At 39.4% G+C, this 20,511-nt stretch overlaps 1 protein-coding gene across 1 annotated transcript in view; it reads left to right on the forward strand.

The window, feature by feature from the left end:
• Positions 1 to 20,511, forward strand: part of pitpnm2 (phosphatidylinositol transfer protein, membrane-associated 2) — a 66,566-nt gene that overhangs the window by 38,975 nt on the left and 7,080 nt on the right. The window contains exons 5-27 of the mRNA XM_080874612.1: positions 464 to 585; positions 990 to 1,223; positions 4,863 to 5,201; positions 5,393 to 5,488; positions 6,539 to 6,643; positions 7,474 to 7,532; positions 8,109 to 8,199; positions 8,993 to 9,146; positions 9,231 to 9,420; positions 9,516 to 9,635; positions 10,984 to 11,195; positions 11,279 to 11,454; positions 13,356 to 13,526; positions 13,646 to 13,786; positions 14,706 to 14,867; positions 14,971 to 15,249; positions 16,804 to 16,952; positions 17,192 to 17,308; positions 18,535 to 18,651; positions 18,751 to 18,899; positions 18,986 to 19,135; positions 19,921 to 20,104; positions 20,191 to 20,319. Coding sequence (XP_080730738.1) covers positions 464 to 585; positions 990 to 1,223; positions 4,863 to 5,201; positions 5,393 to 5,488; positions 6,539 to 6,643; positions 7,474 to 7,532; positions 8,109 to 8,199; positions 8,993 to 9,146; positions 9,231 to 9,420; positions 9,516 to 9,635; positions 10,984 to 11,195; positions 11,279 to 11,454; positions 13,356 to 13,526; positions 13,646 to 13,786; positions 14,706 to 14,867; positions 14,971 to 15,249; positions 16,804 to 16,952; positions 17,192 to 17,308; positions 18,535 to 18,651; positions 18,751 to 18,899; positions 18,986 to 19,135; positions 19,921 to 20,104; positions 20,191 to 20,319 — 3,646 coding nt within the window. The remainder of the gene's footprint in view (positions 1 to 463; positions 586 to 989; positions 1,224 to 4,862; positions 5,202 to 5,392; positions 5,489 to 6,538; positions 6,644 to 7,473; positions 7,533 to 8,108; positions 8,200 to 8,992; positions 9,147 to 9,230; positions 9,421 to 9,515; positions 9,636 to 10,983; positions 11,196 to 11,278; positions 11,455 to 13,355; positions 13,527 to 13,645; positions 13,787 to 14,705; positions 14,868 to 14,970; positions 15,250 to 16,803; positions 16,953 to 17,191; positions 17,309 to 18,534; positions 18,652 to 18,750; positions 18,900 to 18,985; positions 19,136 to 19,920; positions 20,105 to 20,190; positions 20,320 to 20,511) is intronic.

A 20,511-nucleotide genomic window follows, 5' to 3' on the forward strand; every position in this document is an offset into this window, starting at 1 on the left:
CATGTGAAGATGCCAGAGCAGCTTTTCACTATTGCCTCTGACAATCCTAGATTGTGACACTGCATTCACACTTCATATGATTTTGAATTGGAAATTAGGATTATTACTTTCAATAGCAGTGATTTTGTGCTCAAAGCGTTTTCTTACTACAAGGCTCATTCACCCTGTCATATACACTTGCACTACTAATACTGCTTTATATAAACTGCTCTTTTCTGCATCTAAGCACTTAATAAACATTCTTACACACTGACACTCACACTCTGATGGATACTTCGAGGTCAATTCAGGGCTTGGCATCTTGCCCAAGGGTACTTTGATATGTAAACTAGGGGAGCATAGTTCCCCTAGAGGGATTGAGCCATCAACCCCCCATCTTGTAGATAACTGGCTCTACTTCTGGAGACCCAGCTGCTCATATTGCTTTTCCATCCAAAGCAACAATTTCTTTTTCTTTCCTCAGGTATACCTGTCCCTTTGTTGAGAAATTTTCTATAGACATTGAGACTTATTATAAACCAGATACTGGAAATCAAGTGGATGTCTTCAATATGTCCTCTGCTGAGAAAAGACAGAGGACTATTGGTAAGTTTATCGTCATGCACACTTAAAAACTCACTCTCTCTGCACCATTACGCTAAAATTGTGCCTCTGGGATCAACTGCCTGGTCGTCGTCTCCTCATAAGCAGGATCAGAAATCGAATTTACACAGAGTTATTTGCAATGAAAGCGCTGACAGTGTGGTGCAGAGGGTATGTAGGCTGTGGAGTGTAAGAGCTTGTGTTGAGCCTCCGCATACTAAAATTCACTGGGGTGCAGGGAAAATGTGCAGTCAGCTCCAGACACGATCCCGGCAGGGACTGATTACATAAAAGACACACACATAAAATCACATTCTTTTCTTGAGGTGAGTGAGGACATTGAGACATACCTGCTGCTTGAATCTGCCTCAGTTTAGCAATTCATTATGTCTTTGTTTCCCTTGTAGACCCCATAGACATCGTCAAGGACTACATACCTCCTCATGAGTACCTCGTGGAAGAAGACCCTAAGCTGTATCAGTCAGTCAAGACTAAACGGGGTCCATTGTCAGAGGACTGGATTGAGGAAATTGGCCAGAACCTGGGTCAGAGTTCTGTCATGTGTGCCTACAAGCTGTGCAAAGTAGAGTTCAGATACTGGGGCATGCAGTCTAAGATTGAACGCTTCATTCATGATGTGGGTAGGTATGGCTTGCGTGTATGCATGTTTTTATGTGGTTCAGATCTTACAACCTACAGACATATATTTTACTGAAAAACAAGGAAAAACCAAAGTCTAAGATAACTGTAGAAGCTAAAATAAAAACAAAAAAATCCCTAAAGATCCTTAAAGATTAGCAAAAACTATGACTATATCAATATTTAATCCCAGTGTCCAATAATCCTGCAAACTGTGACATCCTAAAGAGGACTGAAATGCACAACTTGGAAGAACAGATAAAAATTCCAATTTTATTTGTTAATTCAAGATTTGGTACATAGGTAGTTAATCTATTCATATAACAAATTGCATAACAAACCAGAGGATTCTGGCTAGGTTGGCAAGATATGTCGAGTTTATAATCTAAGTTTTCAATGGCTGTTTTTTACCTGGCTAAATCATCATGGTAATTTATCTTTATTTTTATTAAATCTTTTAACTAAATCAAATCTATAAATTTTTTATTTAGAGCATCTTTCGAGTGCTGGGTGACTATGTTTTATATGTGCAAATTCTTAAGCTTTACTAACATTGCAAATGAAACCATCGGTAAAGAGCAGTACAAACTGTGCATTGTAATATCTCTAGAATTCTAGAATTAGTTGTTGATGCAGAAAAAGCATAAATGTCTTTATTGTAATAAACTTAATTCTAGTCTGCTCCAAGTTGCTTTCACACTGCTGAAATTGCAGCTACTAGAACACAGAACACAGGCCGGGAACACCTGTTCAATCAATAAAATTACTTTCACTTTGATTTGCTGACAAACTAAAACAATTTCCACTTCTCCTTCATTAGACTATGAGACAGTAAACTTTGACATTTAAAGTATTCAGCTCTCAGAATAAACAGCAGGATCAAAAATTTACTCAATGTTAAAATAATAAACCTGAGTTATACTTGAGTTAATTTAGCGTTTTACTGCTATGTTTTTTATAGTCTTTTTATGTCACCGTTGGATTATTTTCCTTTATTAACATCTCTGACTGGGGCAGGTGACATGATAAAGGAGATCATTTTGTGTGGAAGAGGAGTTATATGACTCGTGAAATGTCCCTTTTATGTGAGCATGCACAGAATATGAAGCAAAAAGCCTGGTTTAGGAAAGAAAGTGATGACCGCTGGTGTGATACACCAATTACTTGTGAGACATATTATCTCTGACAGAGTTTTGAGGGTTTCTTTTAACCCAGCTAGCACAAAGAAAGCCGAGCTCTGTTGGGCTGTGTATAGACCTCATAGACTTCACAGACCTATTAAGGTAATCTGATAGAGGAAAAGGAAATTGCTGGGTCTGCGCTTCCACAGGCCCGCTGGTTTAGAGACTTATTCCCGTTAACGAAGCAAGATGAACAGCTTAACCGGTTTTTCACATGCTATAGCAAGGGAAGGATCTCAGAGCAGCCCTTCTGCCCTCGGTGTCAGACCACTTTGAAGAACCATCACCCCACAGCAGCCTTTTATTTCTGTGACACACAGTTTACACAAACACCCATTGTAAAACCCGCCTATGGTGCATCATAAACCCTAAGGCATTGAGTGTGTATGTGTATGTAAGTGCGTCTGTGTATGTGTATTCATGTGCATGTGAGTGTGTGTGTCTGTGTTTGTGTGACCTCCTGCTCACCAAAAGGGTCATAAAGGCAGGAAGTTTACTAAATAAGAAAACAGAACCCTCACATAGGATGTGTCCCTATAATAAATGTCTTTAATCATACAGTTTGAACCACGATTTACAAATTTAAGTAACACAATGACAACATTTAACAATTTCAACCTAACAGAAATACACACAGACCAGGCACTTAGATATACACAGTATGCAGCTAATCACGTGAGGAGGACGCAGAAGAGCTGACACAAAAGACAAGCCTCACAACAACACAAGTCAGAAAGTCAAAAACAAAATGTAGTCTGTGTCACGGCGGTGGAATGGACTCAGGCGCAGACTGAGAAAGCACGCTTCAAACAGTTCTTTATTAATCACACTGGTGCGCTATATATACGTGAAGGGGGGGAAACACCAGGGTCCCGGGGGTCAACAGGTTAGGGAAACACACGCCTTCATACTCGCTCCACTCCTTGTCCACACAATCTCCACACAAGCAGCTCCACTCTCACGCACGGGGTCCAGGGGTCACGAATGAGGGCAGATCCAGATAAACCTATTTACAGAGATGAGGATTAAGCCAAGGCAAGCACGGGAACAACAGAATCACTATAGAGACGGGCAATACTAACGAGAGTTACTCAATATTCCAGCGACAAGTAGCTCAGAGCCCCTGCCTTAAGAAGAGCCAGAGATCAACTGCAAATCACCGGTGATCAGCTGCAGGTGCGTAGGCCAAGGGCGGGAGCCCAATCTGAGCCCCGCCCAGGCAGACAGGCAAGAGAGAGAGAGAGCAAAACAACAAACACTTCCCATATGGAAAAGAAATAGTAAAAGCATATATGTGAATGAACCAAGTTAAAATAGAAGGAAGTGTCGAAGAAAAACTAATAAAAATGCAAACGATACCTGGTGTAGAAAGTGTCAGAGAGGCAGGAGCAGAGAGAGGTTACTGGCTTCTCGAGATAACAGAGCAGGCTGGATTAATTTCCTGCCTGTGTTGGTGTGTTTCTGTTTTATTGCTGTGATCTAAGACTGTTTATACACTTTCACGGCCCTCAGGATGCTGCCTCACAGCATTTTACTTCCAGACTAGCGAAGCAGCGGCTGCTCTATCTTCATGATATTCTCACTCAGTGGTCCAATCAACACATCTTCAATCACAAAATGTGATTTTCCTCTGTGACTCTCCCGTTTCAGCCTTTCACTGAACGTTATGTTTATGCTAATGTTATCTGCACTTGTTTACTGGGCTTCCGCCCTAAAATATTCACAGGGTCTTCATCTGCATCTCCTCTGATTCATGAATACTATCACACACCAGCTCCAAGACACATGGCCTTTTTAAACTGTGCCTAACAGGTGTTTGAGTTGCATAATATGCTCAACTTTTTTCATCCTTATTCTGAGTGTGTATACATGGAGTTAAATTGCTTTTGACACACCAATCCTGACTTCTGTTTATATAAATGAAAACTGAAAAAAAAACCAGAGGCCAGGATTGGTCTGTCAAAAGCAATTTAACTCCATGTATACACACTCAAAATAAGGATGAAGAAAGTTAAGCATATTATGCAACTCAAACAACTGTTAGGCACAGTTTAAAAAGATATGGCTGTTGAGTTTTTAAATTTATGCACATGTATAAATTGAAAAACGTGACTGTCATAATGATATGAGTGGCGATAAAACACTTTATGGTGAGTTTCAACTGACTGGTTAATTATACAGTCATCACCTAACTGTTCTTGTTCGCCATCACTGCTCTCTTTCCAAAAAAAAAGAGTAAAGATCACTTATATTTCAAAAAAGCAGTAAAAAAAAAAAAATCAACTAAATCAAGATGAAGACACAACACAAACTTATAACAAATAGCTGACAGAGAATCGTAAATACCTGAAGAAAGTAAATTGGATTTATAATGATACGGATATTAAGCTAATCCACTTTTGTAGATTTGAGCCCTTAAAATAATTCATTAGTGCTAAATTTTGGTTGCTGTTCCTGCAGGCCTTCGTAAAGTCATGGTTCGAGCCCACCGGCAGGCGTGGTGCTGGCAGGACGAGTGGTATGGCCTGACTATCGAGGACATCAGGCAGCTGGAGCTGGAGACCCAGCTGGCCTTAGCAAAGAAGATGGCCCAATACAGCCTGAATGATGGAGGGGGAACAGAAGCCAACAACTCCTTCATTAGCCAAGAGCAGGAGCAGGGAGCAGAGACAGTGGGCTCGACTGCAGAGGCAGAAGGAGCAGGAGGGAAGCTTGGAGATTCACTTGAGACAAGAGGGGAGCTCACAAAACAATGGTCAACATCCTCTAGATCCTCCAATAGGTCATCAAAGCGAGGAGGTGAGGATGTCCTTCTGATTTTTGTGTGTTTCACTGGCTTTTACCACAGTCTGTGGTACAATATTTGTATTGATATACCTTGAATTACAGTGTGACTGTTGACATGAGTGCAAGTACTTATTTAAAATATTGGTCATGCCATAATTTTAGGTAACGCTGTAATACACCAATGTTAATCTTTGTTTGTACAGGAAGTCCATCTCATCAGAGCATTTCAGAGTGGAGGATGCAGAGCATTGCCCGGGACTCTGAGGACAGCACAGATGATGAGTTCTTTGATGCTCATGGTAAAGATCAGCAGAATAAAACACATTATAAACAGCTCACGAGCCAATGAATTTATTCAGTATTGTACCCATGCACAAGAAAGATTTTTGCATTTCAGCAGTTCCCACAGATTCAATTTAGTATTTGGACATTATCTTGAAAGATGAATTGATGTGTTTTCATATCTGTGTGTCTTTGGGATGATAAATATTAACAATGGAGAAACTCAAGGTTGTTAATCCTGCTTGCTTCTTTTAATGTTCTCGTTTATCCCTGTGGGTATTTATCCTTAAGAATGAATGCTGAAATGTTAATTAATGAATGTTATTAAAGTTGAAGCCAGAGAAATTATTCTGCCAGACAGAGTCTCACAAATTAATTTTTAAATGTCTTAACTTGCTTATTATATTAGTTTTTAGAATGAATTTATTAGCAATGTGTGATTTCTGAAAAAAAGGTATAATAATTTGTGCCAACAGCTTGTTACTGCGCACTAATGCCATATACACGGTCACTTTATTAGGTACACCTGTTTTTGTGTTTCTGGAGTATCCAAACACATTTTTTATGAGAAAAATTGTAATTCTCAAATGAATGTGTTAGACTTCATTAGATCGATCGCCTTCTAGTTTCTGGAAAAACTTGTGTATTTACCATGTTGCTAAAATCAATTCCATCCCTAACTGTACCCATAAACCTGGAGGGTTAGGGGGTAAATTCAGAAACCTTCACATGCCTGTCTGAAGGTCCTGCCTAGTGAATGTGAATGCAAACAAAAGTGCCTACATTTTTCTCAGTACTGGGTGTGATGGAATAACAATGACCTTTGAAAGAGGACTTTGCAAGCACATCTTTAAAAAAGACCTCTGGAGACTTTGAGGAGGTTTGAGGTTTCAGGGGAACCAGCCTTTAGAGAACCATAATAGACAGACTGATTTTTCAAAGAGTGCATAAACAGGAGTCACCTTTGATGTAATTTAGGTTATTTAATCTGTGTTATGAGGCTGACTGCTTTGATCAGATCAGTGAAGTGTCTCCATTATATTAAAATCCCTCTGTGTATCTTGCAGAGGACTTTTCTGATAATGAAGACATGTTTTCCAAGGAAATCACCAAGTGGAGCTCAAATGATCTGATGGACAAAATAGAAACAATAGAAGTGGATGAAGGACAAGGTAAGTGACTGCCTCACTCTTAATCTTATGCTTTTGTGTACCAAAACAAAACAAGAAAACACTGGGCTTCATTTACTGATATACATAAAGTCCTGAAAGAGATGCACCTACCAATTTTGTTCTTATCATCTTGTGTGCATTAAGGAAAATTATCTTGTATTGAAAGGTGTTATTCTCAATGAGAAGCATGCCTACTAAAGCACAAATCAAAAAGATTTCAAAAGTGAAGAACTGAAACATTAGTGTTCCATGTGGATGAGGCACAGAAGTGTTTCCTGTGAAGTGACAAAGGGGCTGTAATAACCAGGAGTTGGATGTTTTCCCCCTGAGATAGGGACTGTGGGTGTAAGAAAGGTTTGACATTTAAATCCATGCCAAGAAAACTAGGAAAAAAAGAAGGAAGAAAAAGAAAAAAAGACCAGAAAAAAGAAGGAAGACAAGGCCTACGTGACCAGCATGACAGCAGTTACATCAGACTGACGGCAATTGCTGGGCAAACATCCAAACGGAAAGCTTATGGACACACACAGTTTAAGATTTATGTCTATGCACTTTTTGTGAACTCAGACTGTATATCGAAGATGGACATAGTCACCATGACATCACCCACTGGTTGGTGGGCTACAAACATTTTGAATCCCTCGACCATTGCCATCATGTTTTATGTATTTATTTTTCTCATTTTTCTCACCCCGCAGAGTGAACAGTGCCACAGTTTACTCTGTTTGTAAATGAAGCCCAGTGTATCCTGAGGACTACAGGACTCAGAATTTATAGTTTAGGCCATCTCTTCTGTCATCAGTGATGAAGTCCATAATTTGTTTTCACAGAAACCTTGTACCAGGAGTCAGTCGGGGAGTATGCCGTCAATGTGGAGACACAGATAGAGGTGCCATTTTTTTCAGTGTTCTTGCATTTAATTCCTGTCTTTCTTACACCGACACCTATAATTAAAGGGCTTGTAGATGGTACTGTTCCTTCTACATTATAACGCCAGTGAAGTGAAACTAGAATCCAAAATAAAACTTGACCCTAGAATTTAACTTCAGGAGTGACGTTTAAGATTTTTCCTCCTCTTGTCCAGTGTTGTGTCCTTAAAAGGGGAAAACCTGGTTAGGGTTTCTTTTTTCTCTTCAAAATGAAATGTAAATGTAGCTAGCTCACCACTGGTCTTCTCTAGAGCAAAGTGTTTAGACTTTATTTGATTATTTTGAACTCATAGCTCATTTAAGCACAAAATGTTGTGTTTTCTTGCTTTTTCTTTTTTTTTTTTTTTTTTTTTTTTACAGATAACTAATTGAATCTTTGCAATTGAAGGTCCAGTTCCCAGTTCCTCCTCTTGCATGTCATAATGTCCTTGTCCTTTTAAGTACTGCTTGCAGTGTTTTCCTTTACTCCCTTTTGCCTCTATCCCTATCAGCCCACCTTTATTTTCCTGCTTTTTTCCTGTTTCTCTTACCTGCAGGATTGTTCATCTCAGCAGTGTGTACAGCCTTCCAAAATTCATGTCCTCATTTTGGTCCTGCATGGAGGCAACATACTGGACACTGGCTCTGGTACAGTCAAACCTTCAAAATTCTTCCCACAATCCAACTAACTACTAAGTTCATTATAGATTACATTATAGACTATTTTTGGATTAACTGATTGTTTAGTACAAGAGTGAAAATAATAAGAATACATTCTTAAAGCTAAAATTAGCATAGTTAAGTTTTCATTTTTCTGTGATAAAAATATCATTTACATCAATATAATAATAATTAGAAGAAAAAAGGAAATTAATTTATTATCAAAAAAATTCAACCATTATTAAATTTGATCAAGGATAGAAAAGATTGAAAAATGATTTTTTTTTCATACTAAATACCAGGTGATAGGATCTCTTAAAGCCTTATAAAGTTTTCAAATGAAATAATCTAAGCACAAAGACATTAATGGCTAGATACATTTCATACAGTCATAGAAAAAATAACAACAATTATCTACCAGGATATTTACAGGAAATAATTTTACACTATAAAATATGTAATTTTAAAGAAAACAAAAACAACTAACTAATGAAAAGCAGTTCGTTTTTAGCTAGGTCAAATAGTTAAAACAAACAACATGTGAAAAGTGAATTAAAACAAAATTATAGTGGCTAGTTATGATTAGCTAAGACTAGGAAAGTGTTATATATGTTATATGTATATTTATTTAAATGAGCGAGCCCCCACCAGTAACACAATCGGTATAGGAGATGTTCATTTATGCAGTACAGTAAGTCTTTTAATTTTCAAACAAATGTGCAAGGCCTTATGATTGTGTTTCATGGCAATGATTAATAATGAGCCTTTGCTTTTCTTGAAGGAGAACAGAACAGCAAACAGGGAGATGTAAACACGCTAAGTGGAGCTTTTGAGGCTGTGATGAGGGTCCATTACCCTTCAGCACTGGGCCGCATTGCCATTCGAATGGTACCCTGCCCTGCTGTGTGTGTCGAAGCATTCTCGCTTGTGTCCAAGTGAGCAAGCAGCATTTTAATAACATGCTGTCATACACGTGCAAGCTGATTATAGACATAAAGCCACTTCTCTCTGCTCTGCAGTCTTAGCCCCTACAGCTACGATGAGAGCTGTCTATCCAGCAGTCAGGACCACATTCCGCTGGCTGCGCTTCCTCTTCTGGCTACTTCTGCACCACAGTACCAAGATGCCGTGGCAACCGTCATCTTACGAGCCAATCAGGTGTACAGCGACTTCATCAGATCTTTGGAAGGAGCTTCTTTTAATGGCCAGGTTGGGTTTCTGTTTTTTTGGATTGGCACTGCTTGTACAGATAACGCTGATTTAGTGTGCATACTCATGTTTTTGTGCTTTGCTTTATAATACAGGTGTGTGTTATTGGGGACTGTGTTGGGGGTATTCTGGGCTTTGATGCGCTGTGCAGCAGTTCTGTGACGGTATCAGAAAGCCAAAACAGCAGCAGACGGGGCAGTGCCATTAGTGTCCAGGTATCAACTTAAATTCTCTGATGACATACCAAGCTGTTGATACCGTAGACCGTATATAAAAGATGGATGTAGCTTCTGGGTCTAAAAAAGGAAACTAATGCTGAAGTCTTAAAAAGTCTTAAAAAAACAAAAACTGCCGATGTACATTATGGTCCCCACTGGTGTCAAGAAGGACTGTTCAGTGTCTCTCGGTTTATCGGTCAGCTTCACTCCTTCTTAGTTATTTTTAGGTTCAGTAGCTCAGATGCCGATGGCTAAAATGCTTAGCTAAAGACAATGTAATGTAACAGTGGCTACATCCATCTTTTATATACAGTCCATTGTTGATACCAGAAACTGTGTTTAGCTATGCTAAAATACGTGGAAAACTAGCCAACATGTTCAATGCATTGCATTCTTGCATTCAACTCCATCCTTGCTTTATATGAACTTGTCTGACAATTTTCATTTGTGTATGTCCATGAGTGCGCAATGGTGTGACTTATTCTGTTTTTACTGTAAGCGATATGTTGTCAAATGCAGTACAGTGTGCTAAATGTGACCCTTGGGGGGAAATATATGAAGAAAATGTGTACATTAGATGTAACAAGACTCTGAAGCCATGCTAGTGGGTCTGCATGGCAAGACAATACACAGTGTGGCACAGCGGTGCCTGGAACTGAATGGTAAACTAGAGCAGCCTAGTTTAGCATATTCTAATGTATTACATCTATTAGTAGGTAATACATACAAAGTGGAAGTAATGCAGTGATGTATGACATCAGTTTTGGAGGTGCATGTTCTGGTCATAAACCCAGTTAAAATTACAATTCATACAATTTCAGCCTTGCATGAAGAAAAGGTAAAGAGTTATCACAGATCTTATGTCACATTTAAAGGGTACTGAGGCAATTTTTGATATCCGTACAGGTGAAGTTAAAGCAAAATCTTGTAGTTGTCTTTCAAGTGCAATGATCTTGTAACTGTAAAAGCTAAACCATCCTTAATTTTTTAAAACATAAACAATCAGCAATTTAAAAATAAATGGGCTTCACATTGCAGGTGCAGCTCACTATGGTAACATGTTTTTCTGCTGGTCTCATTTATGCTAGACAAAGACTCTGGATATTTCTTTTTCTGAGGCATCTCAAGACTATGAATGTTGGTGCAAATTTTTATTACCATTCACCTGATAGTTGCCAAATTATAGTGAGTATAGTCCTGACAAACTAACCTACAGTTTGAGAGTGCTATCCATAAAACTATAAGGCTATTACAAACACCTAAGTCATTCCAAAAAAACTAAAGACTTGTGGGAATAATTTCAATCACACATTTGACAGTATCCTCTTTCATCCCTCTCTCTCAGGACACAGAACTTCTTTCTCCTGGTATCGTCATAAACAGTGTCTCTTCTTCCTCGCCATCCCTCGAAGGAAGCCGCCATCTCAGCCGCAGCAACATTGACATCCCTCACTGCTCTGGGCCTGACGACCCCAAGAAGCAGCTTCCACGCAAACGCAGCGACTCCTCCACGTACGAGCTGGACACCATCAAACACCACCAAGCCTTCCTCACTAGGTGAGACACAGAACTTAAAACAAATGCCACAAATCCTTCAAAGATTTCTTCTAATGTGTTATATTTTGTTTCTTTCTGGGCAGCCTTCACGCCAGCGTTCTCCACAGAGAGGCTGGATCCCGGCGTTCCAGCAACAGCACCATGTTGGAGGGAGGATCTCTGGGGAAGTTCGAATTTGAAGTGACTGACTTCTTCCTGTTCGGCTCTCCACTCGGGCTCGTGCTTGCACTGAGGAAGACTGTGGTGCCCACTCTGGATGGTGGGGAAGGATTTTCTCCCTTTTTATGCTCCTATCATTTATTTTGCCGTTGGTCTAATTTGATGTTCGTCACAGGTCAAAGCAGGAAGTGGTTATTTGTAGCACTTTGTGTTTCTTCCTGTGTGAAATGCATGTCTCCAGCAGCTGGGAGGCAGGTGTCAGAGGTTAGAAGTCATGCTTTTGATCTCAAAGGCTGAAAAAGAGAAATATGTGATAGAAGTGCTTACACAGCCACAAGTCTGACTGCACTGTGTCCTTTGAGGTTTTAAAGAAACAGATTACTGACCTGCAGCTGTTGGCTTAACATGTGGACTTTAAAAAAAAAAGAAAAAAGGAAATCATTACAGTTGCTGTCGGATGTTTAGTTTCATTTCTTTGTTTACACAGCCATTTATTTCTCATGGTTTTCCAAAGTAATATCGGAATAACTTTAAAACGTTCAATATTAGGAAAATAAGTTGTTGGTAGATGCAGTTTTATCGGTCTCTTATACTGATAAAATACATAAAGAGTCAAATATTTTTGTGCTGCTTGCCTTGAAAATGTCCTGGAATTACCACTGGTGAGGATATTCTTATCTATCACCTAAATAACATGCCACAAAAATACAGTATCCTCCCTACTCTTGAAATATGACAGTACAATCACACATCAAATTAGGGCATAAGACATAGGATTAAATATAAACAAAGCTTATACCACCTAGTAGCTTAATGAATCAAAGATTCATATGGATAAAGGTATGATTTCAAACAGGACATACTACAGTAGTTTAAGTGTAAAACAAAGTGATTATGATGGGATATAAACATTGATTGTTTGGAATTCTAAGTGGTTATACACATTTTATTTTATTTTTCATATGGGCATAGTTTTTTATTGCTGTTGTTTGTAGACACTGTGACAAACACTAGAGAGTCTATGGTGTAGTCAGACCAAGACCAGTGGGAAGTTTACATCAGCAAAGTAGTTGTCAAGCTTTATATAAAGACGACAGTCCTATTACAGTTTTTATCAATCACTTTGGTGCAATTCTCACATCAGCTATTGTTTCTACTTATAATTTAGTACTAAATGGACTGGTTCTTATATAGTGCTTCTACTCTACCTGAGCACCAAAAACTTGCCTCATACACACATGCACTTTTTTCTGTATATGTGCTTTCTATCTAACATAAACACACATTCATATTGTGATGGATGCATTAGAGAGCTCAAGGACCGTGAGAAGCCAGTGATCGAACCTATATAATTCTTAGTCAGAACTCTACATCTGTCACTTTCTTGAATACTGTCCAGCACGGCATTAGTGTTTTCAATCAAGCTACTTTGAACTTTTTTCAAACATGTATGAAAGAGCAAATCCACTCACACACTCTCGGTGTTAGCAGTGAAATTGTCCTTTGGGTAAAAGCAAATAGTAACACGTTGTCAGAAGAAGTTTAGTTGAAACAATTGGAAATAAATACTCACAATAATAGTAGATAATGGCAGATGACTCGAGCATGAATTGAGGCTGTGGTTTGGGGAAGGCCTCAGGGCCTCAGAGGGGACTGGTGGCGAATCCCAGACTGGAAAGATCTCAATGTACTAATGAGAAATGAATTAATTGAAAAAAGGAGACAGGGTAAGGCACAAAAACAAGAACAAACAGCTTCTCATTTTTGAGAAAGGGTGTGCTTCAAGGTGTGGTCCCACTAATGAAATTCAGATAAATGATCTCCAAAAGGAGTGGAGAGAATTACATCGATGATGTGAGAACTGCATCAATGTAACTCAGTAAAACTGTAATGTATTTTCCAGCCTACTATCTAAAGTTATAGTTTGTATACACAGTGTCCCGTGTTACTAGTCACACCAGTCTGTTTATTTAAAACTTCTTGCTGTGTTTCCTGCTCTAGTGTCAGCGCTGCGTCCAGCCTGCCAGCAGGTTTACAACATGTTTCATCCAGCTGACCCCTCCGCCTCTCGTCTTGAGCCTCTCCTAGACAAGAGGTTCTACCTGCTGCCTCCCTGTAGCGTCTCCCGCTATCAGCGCTTTCCTCTGGGTGATGGACATTCGGCTCTCTTGGGTGAGTTGACACACACGCAAACACAGACAAAAAAGAAAGGCACACTTCCTGAGACATTTTGCTGCAGAACTTTATGTAATACAAGTTGTTGACTTTTTTTTACCCCTTGTCTGGCTTAGTTGAAACTGTGCAAAGTAACCCCCAGCTTCTGATAGAGTCTGGCAGTACAGCATCACATCGGAACCAGGAAAGCACTGTCAGTGAGACCTGCATCCCTGTGCCTGTCCTCAACTGGCAGACCTCCCAGAGCAACACAGAGAGTGTGTATTTGTTCTCTTTATCTCCTTTATCCTGTTATTATTATTTTTCTAATGTGGTCTGGATTTGGTTAAAACTAGAGCTTCTAACAATATAGGATTTTTTTAAGACCATTACTGATACAGATGGAAAAAATACAATATTCCAGTATATTGGCTGGTTCATCTGTTGATGTTTATGGCTCTTTCATAAACATCAACAGATTTCCCTAACATTAGTTATGGCTCAGTTGCTTTTTTTGTTTGTGGGGTTCAAAACACCTGTTTTGCCAACAGGGAAGTTGCAGAGTAAGGTAAACCCCTAAAATAATATTGAGAAAACCCCAACAATCATACAACCTTTTATGAGTAAGCACCTATTGACAGTGGGGAGAAAAAAAAAGTCCATTTTAACAGGAAGAAATATCCAACAGAACCAAACTAGAACCAAACAGCCATCTGCTGCGGGTAAACCTGTATTTACCCACTGAATTCATTTTGAGGTTCTATTATTTGATTAGCGAGCTGGTTGCAGTTTTATCATTTTGGTTCACTCTAATGACTCTAATTTTTCTGCCACTTCAGACTCCTGTCTCTTCTCAGACAAATTAAGCACTAAAAAGCGATTTTACACTAACTGCTCAGCAGCAAATAGCAAACAGAGTTCTTTGACTATTGGGTAAAAATAGTGGAACATGCAGTAGCTAAGCAGGAAGATATCTGGAGGAAACCAAAAACAGAGTTAAAAGAGTGAACGTGAGACTTAAATTTATCAAATGGTTAAAACTCAAAAGGTAACATGTTGTATTTACAACTTGTTTCTCCTTGCATGAGTGATTAAAAATATCATTATTTTATATTGGTGTTTGAATTATTCATAATCATAGAAATAATTGATCATATGTGAATAAAGAATATGACTATAACTCCTCTTTATTCGCAGTGGATACCCTTCACTCCCATACTCTTGTTGATGGTCAGCATCCATCATCAACATCACCAGGGATTCCTCACCTTCGCTGCACCCGTAGAGCCAGTGAGGCCAGCATAGCCAGCCAGGTGTCAGGCTTAGCTGACTCTTACACCGCCTCCAACATCGCTACGAGTAAGCTGACCTCTGACATTGTGTCTCTGACCTAATTTTTGGTCCAGAAGCTGGAAGTTTACATGTTGACATTCTCATTTCCTCCCTCCAAACATCCTCTTAGCAAGCAAATGTGAAGTGAGCCACACTAAAAGGCCCAGTCTGCTGTCACAGCTGCATCTACCCTACCATAGATTTGCCTCTCGGAGCACACCGCCTCAGTTGCGCAAGAAAATTCGTCAGGTTTTTCCGAGATCCAACGGTGTGGAGTCCGAGCACAGCTCGGACGTTAGCTCTGACATGACTTCTGACATGACCTCTGACCTCACTGATGTTACTTCTGACATCACTGACATCAGCTCGGCACCCCCGTCGCCCAGGGTGCTGAAGAACATAGAGAAAGGTACCCTGGGAGCTGTAGTAAGAGGACCTTGAGGGAAGGATGCTACAATCTGTATTCATTCCCTGTGTTCTTTCCTTCCTCCTCTGGCTTCTTCCTTTCTCTCAGATAGTACTCCCAAGTAGTTACAGTAATTACACTGGAGGTCCATAATCCTTCTTGTGAGCCTTTCTGAACTTAATTCCTTGAGAACCACTGTTTTCTTGTCCTGGTGGTGATTCCCAATCAGGCTTACTTGTACCTCAGTAGCTACTTTTGGTGTTGGCAGAAAAATCTCAAAAAATATATACTGATGTTTTATGACACGATGGATTTTGATATTAAATATGGTCTAAGTTTTAAATAAGAAGGTCAGTGTACTATATGTGTAAGTGATCCCTGTGAGCCTAAAGCTTCAGATTGCTCTAAAGACTTTCCCCTTGCTGCTACATCTATATGACATCACTGAGAGCAGATATTGCTAATGTGATCATCTCAGGCACGCAGAAGCCCCACCCACCTGTTGATCACACCTTCTGGTTGCGAGATGCAGCCAGTCAAAAGAAAGTTATCTCAAACAAAGCGTGAAGGAAATTAAACACTTTGTTTAAGTAAATTCAGATGCTTTAGCATTATGAATCATGGATACACTAGTAGTGGCTACAAATAAATCTGTGGAGATAAAAATGAGCGTAAGAGATCCCATTTATGTGGGAAAATAAAACAGCCCAAATAGTAGTAAAAATTGATGTGTACTAATTTATTTCTATAAGCGCTAACTAAATTCATCATATCAAATAAATTGCTGTATCCAAGTCATATATTGCAGTTTAGGGATATTAACAGTTCATAGATAAAACAGTGGACAAATACAAGTCGTGGATAATAATAATAATGGACTGCATTCATATAGCGCTTTTCGAGACCCTCAAAGCGCTTTACAATTCCACTATTCATTCACTCTCATACACTGGTGGAGGCAAGCTACAGTTGTAGCCACAGCTGCCCTGGGGCAGACTGGCAGAAGCGAGGCTGCCATATCGCGCCATCGGCCCCTCTGGCCATCACCAGTAGGTGGGTGAAGTGTCTTGCCCAAGGACACAACGACCGAGACTGTCTGAGCCGGGTCTCGAACCGGCAACCTTCAGATTACAAGACGAACTGCCAACTCTTGAGCCGCGATCGCCCTAAACAGTAACAACAGTAACAACAAACATTTTTTTACTTTTGCAACACAAAGAATGGACGAATTGCTTCACTACAGTTAATCACACGTGTCTTTTAAAATATCGTAGAGTTTAAAATAGCATTCATTGGGATCATGTTTGGAACACACTGTGGTATCGGTGGAGGGATATTTGAGGGCTTTGGGGATATATCAGTCAAAAAGGTTGGGAACCACTGCATTACAAGAAAAAAAGAGAGGGAACAGTGTGCACTTCAAACCTTTCTACTACTCACCACTGTCCAGTTTTAACCTAGCCCTAGTGCCTCTTAGTCAAACCTTCAGTGAAAAACACTAACTAAAATCAGCACAGTGGACGTTCTGACTGTCTGTTTTTCCCCTCACTGCTGTAGTTGCCTCTCGGTGGTGGGGCAGTAAGAGGATGGACTATGCTCTTTACTGTCCTGATGCCCTGACAGCCTTTCCAACCGTGGCTCTGCCTCATCTTTTCCATGCCTCCTACTGGGAATCGACGGACGTTGTCTCATTTATACTCAGACAGGTTCTCTTTCAATTGATTTTATTTCTTTGATTTGTAATCACTAAAGTGTTTTAAGTTGCATAGTTCCAGGGATGATAATCTCAGTCATTGCTTTTTTAAAATTAAATATAAGACTCCATTCCTTTACAGAAAATTTGGTACAATAGGTTCACCATGCTTTCTACATTTCTTTTTTCCCCCATAAACATTAAAGAGAACAGAATATATGTGATTAATGTTAATTTCATTTCCTGTTGCAGGTAATGAGACATGAGAATTCTGGTGTTTTGGAGCTGGATGGTAAAGAAGTGTCTGAATTTACTCCTTCAAAACCTCGGGAGAAGTGGCTTCGAAAGAGGACTCATGTTAAAATTCGGGTAAGAGGTCTTTAAGGTATCTCCACCTGACAGAGGCAATGCTGAACTTTTAAGATGTGGATACAAAAGAGAGATTTTTGACTTAAAGTATCTCTGTTATATTTTCGGAGGGCATAGGTTTGGCTTTAGAAGTATTTCAGCAGCAGCAAAAAATGACACAAAGGGAGAAAAATGGATGTTTTATTTACCTGAAAGGCAAATTTACAAAGAAAATCTGAATTTCTAATGATCCAAACTTTGGAGACCTCAACATCGTTCCCTAAAAGACTAATTTATCATCAGAAAATGTCATGCCACACATACTAGAGCCATCAATTTATCCATTTTCTTCTGCTTGTCCAATTAAGGGTCATAGGGGGAGCCTATCCTAGCTACCATAAGGCGAGAGCCAGGAAACCCCCAGAACAGATCGCCGGCCTGTCACAGGGCCGACACTGAGAGACAGGCAGCCATTGTCATACTGTTCACGTTCACATCTAGTTCACATCCAACTTTAATTAACCTACCCGATTAACTTAACCCCACTTACATGCTAAGCATAAAACATTTGAAATAATGCCAAGCTAAATTTTTTCCAACTAAATATTAGATTATCATTGCTTTCTTTTGACAAGGCTGTGTATAAGTTATTGTTAAAGATTAAGCACGTTTTTTGATTTTCATACTTCAGATATCTGTTAGTTACTAGCATATCTACCAAGAAAATATTTCCTCTCTAAACATTTAATAGAATAGAATAGAATAGAATAGAATAGAATAGAATAGAATAGCCCATAGCCCTGCATAAGATATAAGCAGCAAGACATAAGTAGAGGATTTCAGTTATTCTGGAAAAAAAGGTGTCCAAAAAGTCCTTGAAGACGATACGGTAGTCCCAAAGGTGCCAAAGAGGCATTTCACAGGACAAACAATTTAGGAAAAAAGCACCTCTAATGAGCTGATTAACATTTCAGTCAAGTTCTCGTCATCTCATTTTGGCAGCAAAAACAGTAAGAGAAGTCTCAAGAGAGACTTTAGAGAATTGAAACTGATTTCCGCCTTTTTTTTGTTTTGTTTTGTTTTGTTTTGTTTTGATTTTGTTTAATTTCTGTTGTATATATGTAATCATTTATATTTGAATCTTAGTTGCCTTTATGATAAAGAACACTGGAAAACCAAATAAAGAGATTTGAAAAAAAAAAAGAAAAAAAAAAAGAAACTGATTTCCTGTTTTGGTTGCTTCTCAGAATGTGACAGCTAATCATCGCGTGAATGACGCCGTGTTCACAGAGGATGGAGTGCAGACACTGACGGGACGTTTCATGTATGGTCCTCTGGACATGGTCACATTAACTGGAGAAAAGGTAATGACTGACATGTTTGGCTGTTAGGAACAACAACAAAAAAGAGATGGTTTGTATTCAAGCCATGTTTTGTTTTTGTTTTTTTTCTTTTTCTTGCAGATTGACATTCACATCATGACCCAGCCTCCCTCTGGAGAGTGGGTGTACTTTGACACGGAGCTCACTAACAACAGTGGACGTGTCTCTTATGTAATTCCAGAGAGCAAGAGGCTGGGTATCGGGGTATATCCTGTCAAAATGGTGGTCAGGTATGCTGAGTTGTAGTTATTTCACAAGGAGAGACGCATACATGTATGAATTTCATCATATTTACCAGTCGCTGTTTCTCTAATAGGGGCGACCACACATTTGCAGACAGCTATCTTACTATTGTACCACGAGGAACAGAGTTTGTTGTATTCAGCATTGACGGGTCATTTGCTGCCAGCGTCTCAATAATGGGGAGTGACCCTAAGGTTCGAGCAGGGGCTGTGGATGTGGTAAGGTAAGGAGAACACCAGCATGCTTGGTAGGAATACTACTCTGCAGTAATATATAGTGTAAAACGTCTAGATAGTACAAATCAAAGTTGTGGACACAAACAAAAACTCCGTGGCAAAGACCAAAACAGATTGTTGTGGAATGTTGTCTTGGCAACTTGTTCTCCATACTTCATGGTGGAAAATGCATATGCAGATATGAGCAGTTCACTTTCTCTGCATCTCACATGGAGCCACATATCTCACATTTGAATCTGGTCTAAAGTCTGCCCCTTTTGTATGTTAGTAAGTTAGAAGAAGCAACACAAGAATTGCTTCTCTAGGTCAAAAACATCACACAATGCAAAACATTCCTCTCCACAGTGAAGGCATAAATGGATAAATGACCACAAACACATGGTCTACTTGCTGCATGGACAAAGGTACTGAGGCTGGGGTTCTCCACTCTCTCAGCTCAGGTACTTGCAGGACTAATTGTTGTGTGGAGCTTACACATTACTGTTACAGCCAAAGGTGAAAGTTTTGAAAAATGTAAAATTGAAAAACACATTTTCTTTCACACATTTTTAATTCCATATATGTTATTTTATAGTTTTCTTCTAAACTATTGAGAATAAATACTACCCCCTTGGTATTTGTAGTTTTTACATGTGCTGCATCTTGGGAATATTTATGTGAAGTAATGGCAGAATATTGATTTTCTGAACAACATATCACTCCCTTTTAGCATGGAAGTCAGCTAATCCAAACGCGACTCCTTCTCAGGATTTTTATTCTTTATTGTTTGCAGGTACTGGCAGGACTTGGGCTATCTGATAGTGTATGTCACAGGTCGTCCTGACATGCAGAAGCAGCGTGTTGTTGCCTGGCTCTCCCAGCATAACTTCCCTAATGGCATCGTCTCATTCTGCGACGGCCTGGTACATGACCCTCTCCGACACAAGGCCAACTTCCTCAAAACCCTCATCAACGAGGTAAGTGAGGGCAGGGAGAGTCTGGAATAGCAATGCAGCAAAATCCTTCCAATGTCTAAAAGTTTAAACTCTTTGTATTTGATTAGGCCAACATGAGGATATTTGCTGCCTATGGCTCCACCAAGGACATATCAGTGTACACTTCTATTGGCCTGCCTCCATCTCATATCTACATAGTGGGAAGGCCCACGAAGAAAATGCAGCACCAGTGCCAGGTCTGATAGTAAATAATTGTGGTACATTATGAATTAGTTCACAATGAAACTATTTTATCTGAGTGGGTGTACAGCTGTAAAATAGTTTCATTGTGAACTAATTAGGCCATGAATATTTTACATGATTAATCGCTGAGTGTTTAGGGTCTGTCAGGGGACCTTCTGTCTGTGCATTGATGCTGAGTAAACCCA

Source organism: Rhamphochromis sp. 'chilingali' (assembly GCF_963969265.1).
Source record: "Rhamphochromis sp. 'chilingali' genome assembly, chromosome: 2".
Classification (NCBI taxonomy): Eukaryota; Metazoa; Chordata; class Actinopteri; order Cichliformes; family Cichlidae; genus Rhamphochromis; species Rhamphochromis sp. 'chilingali'.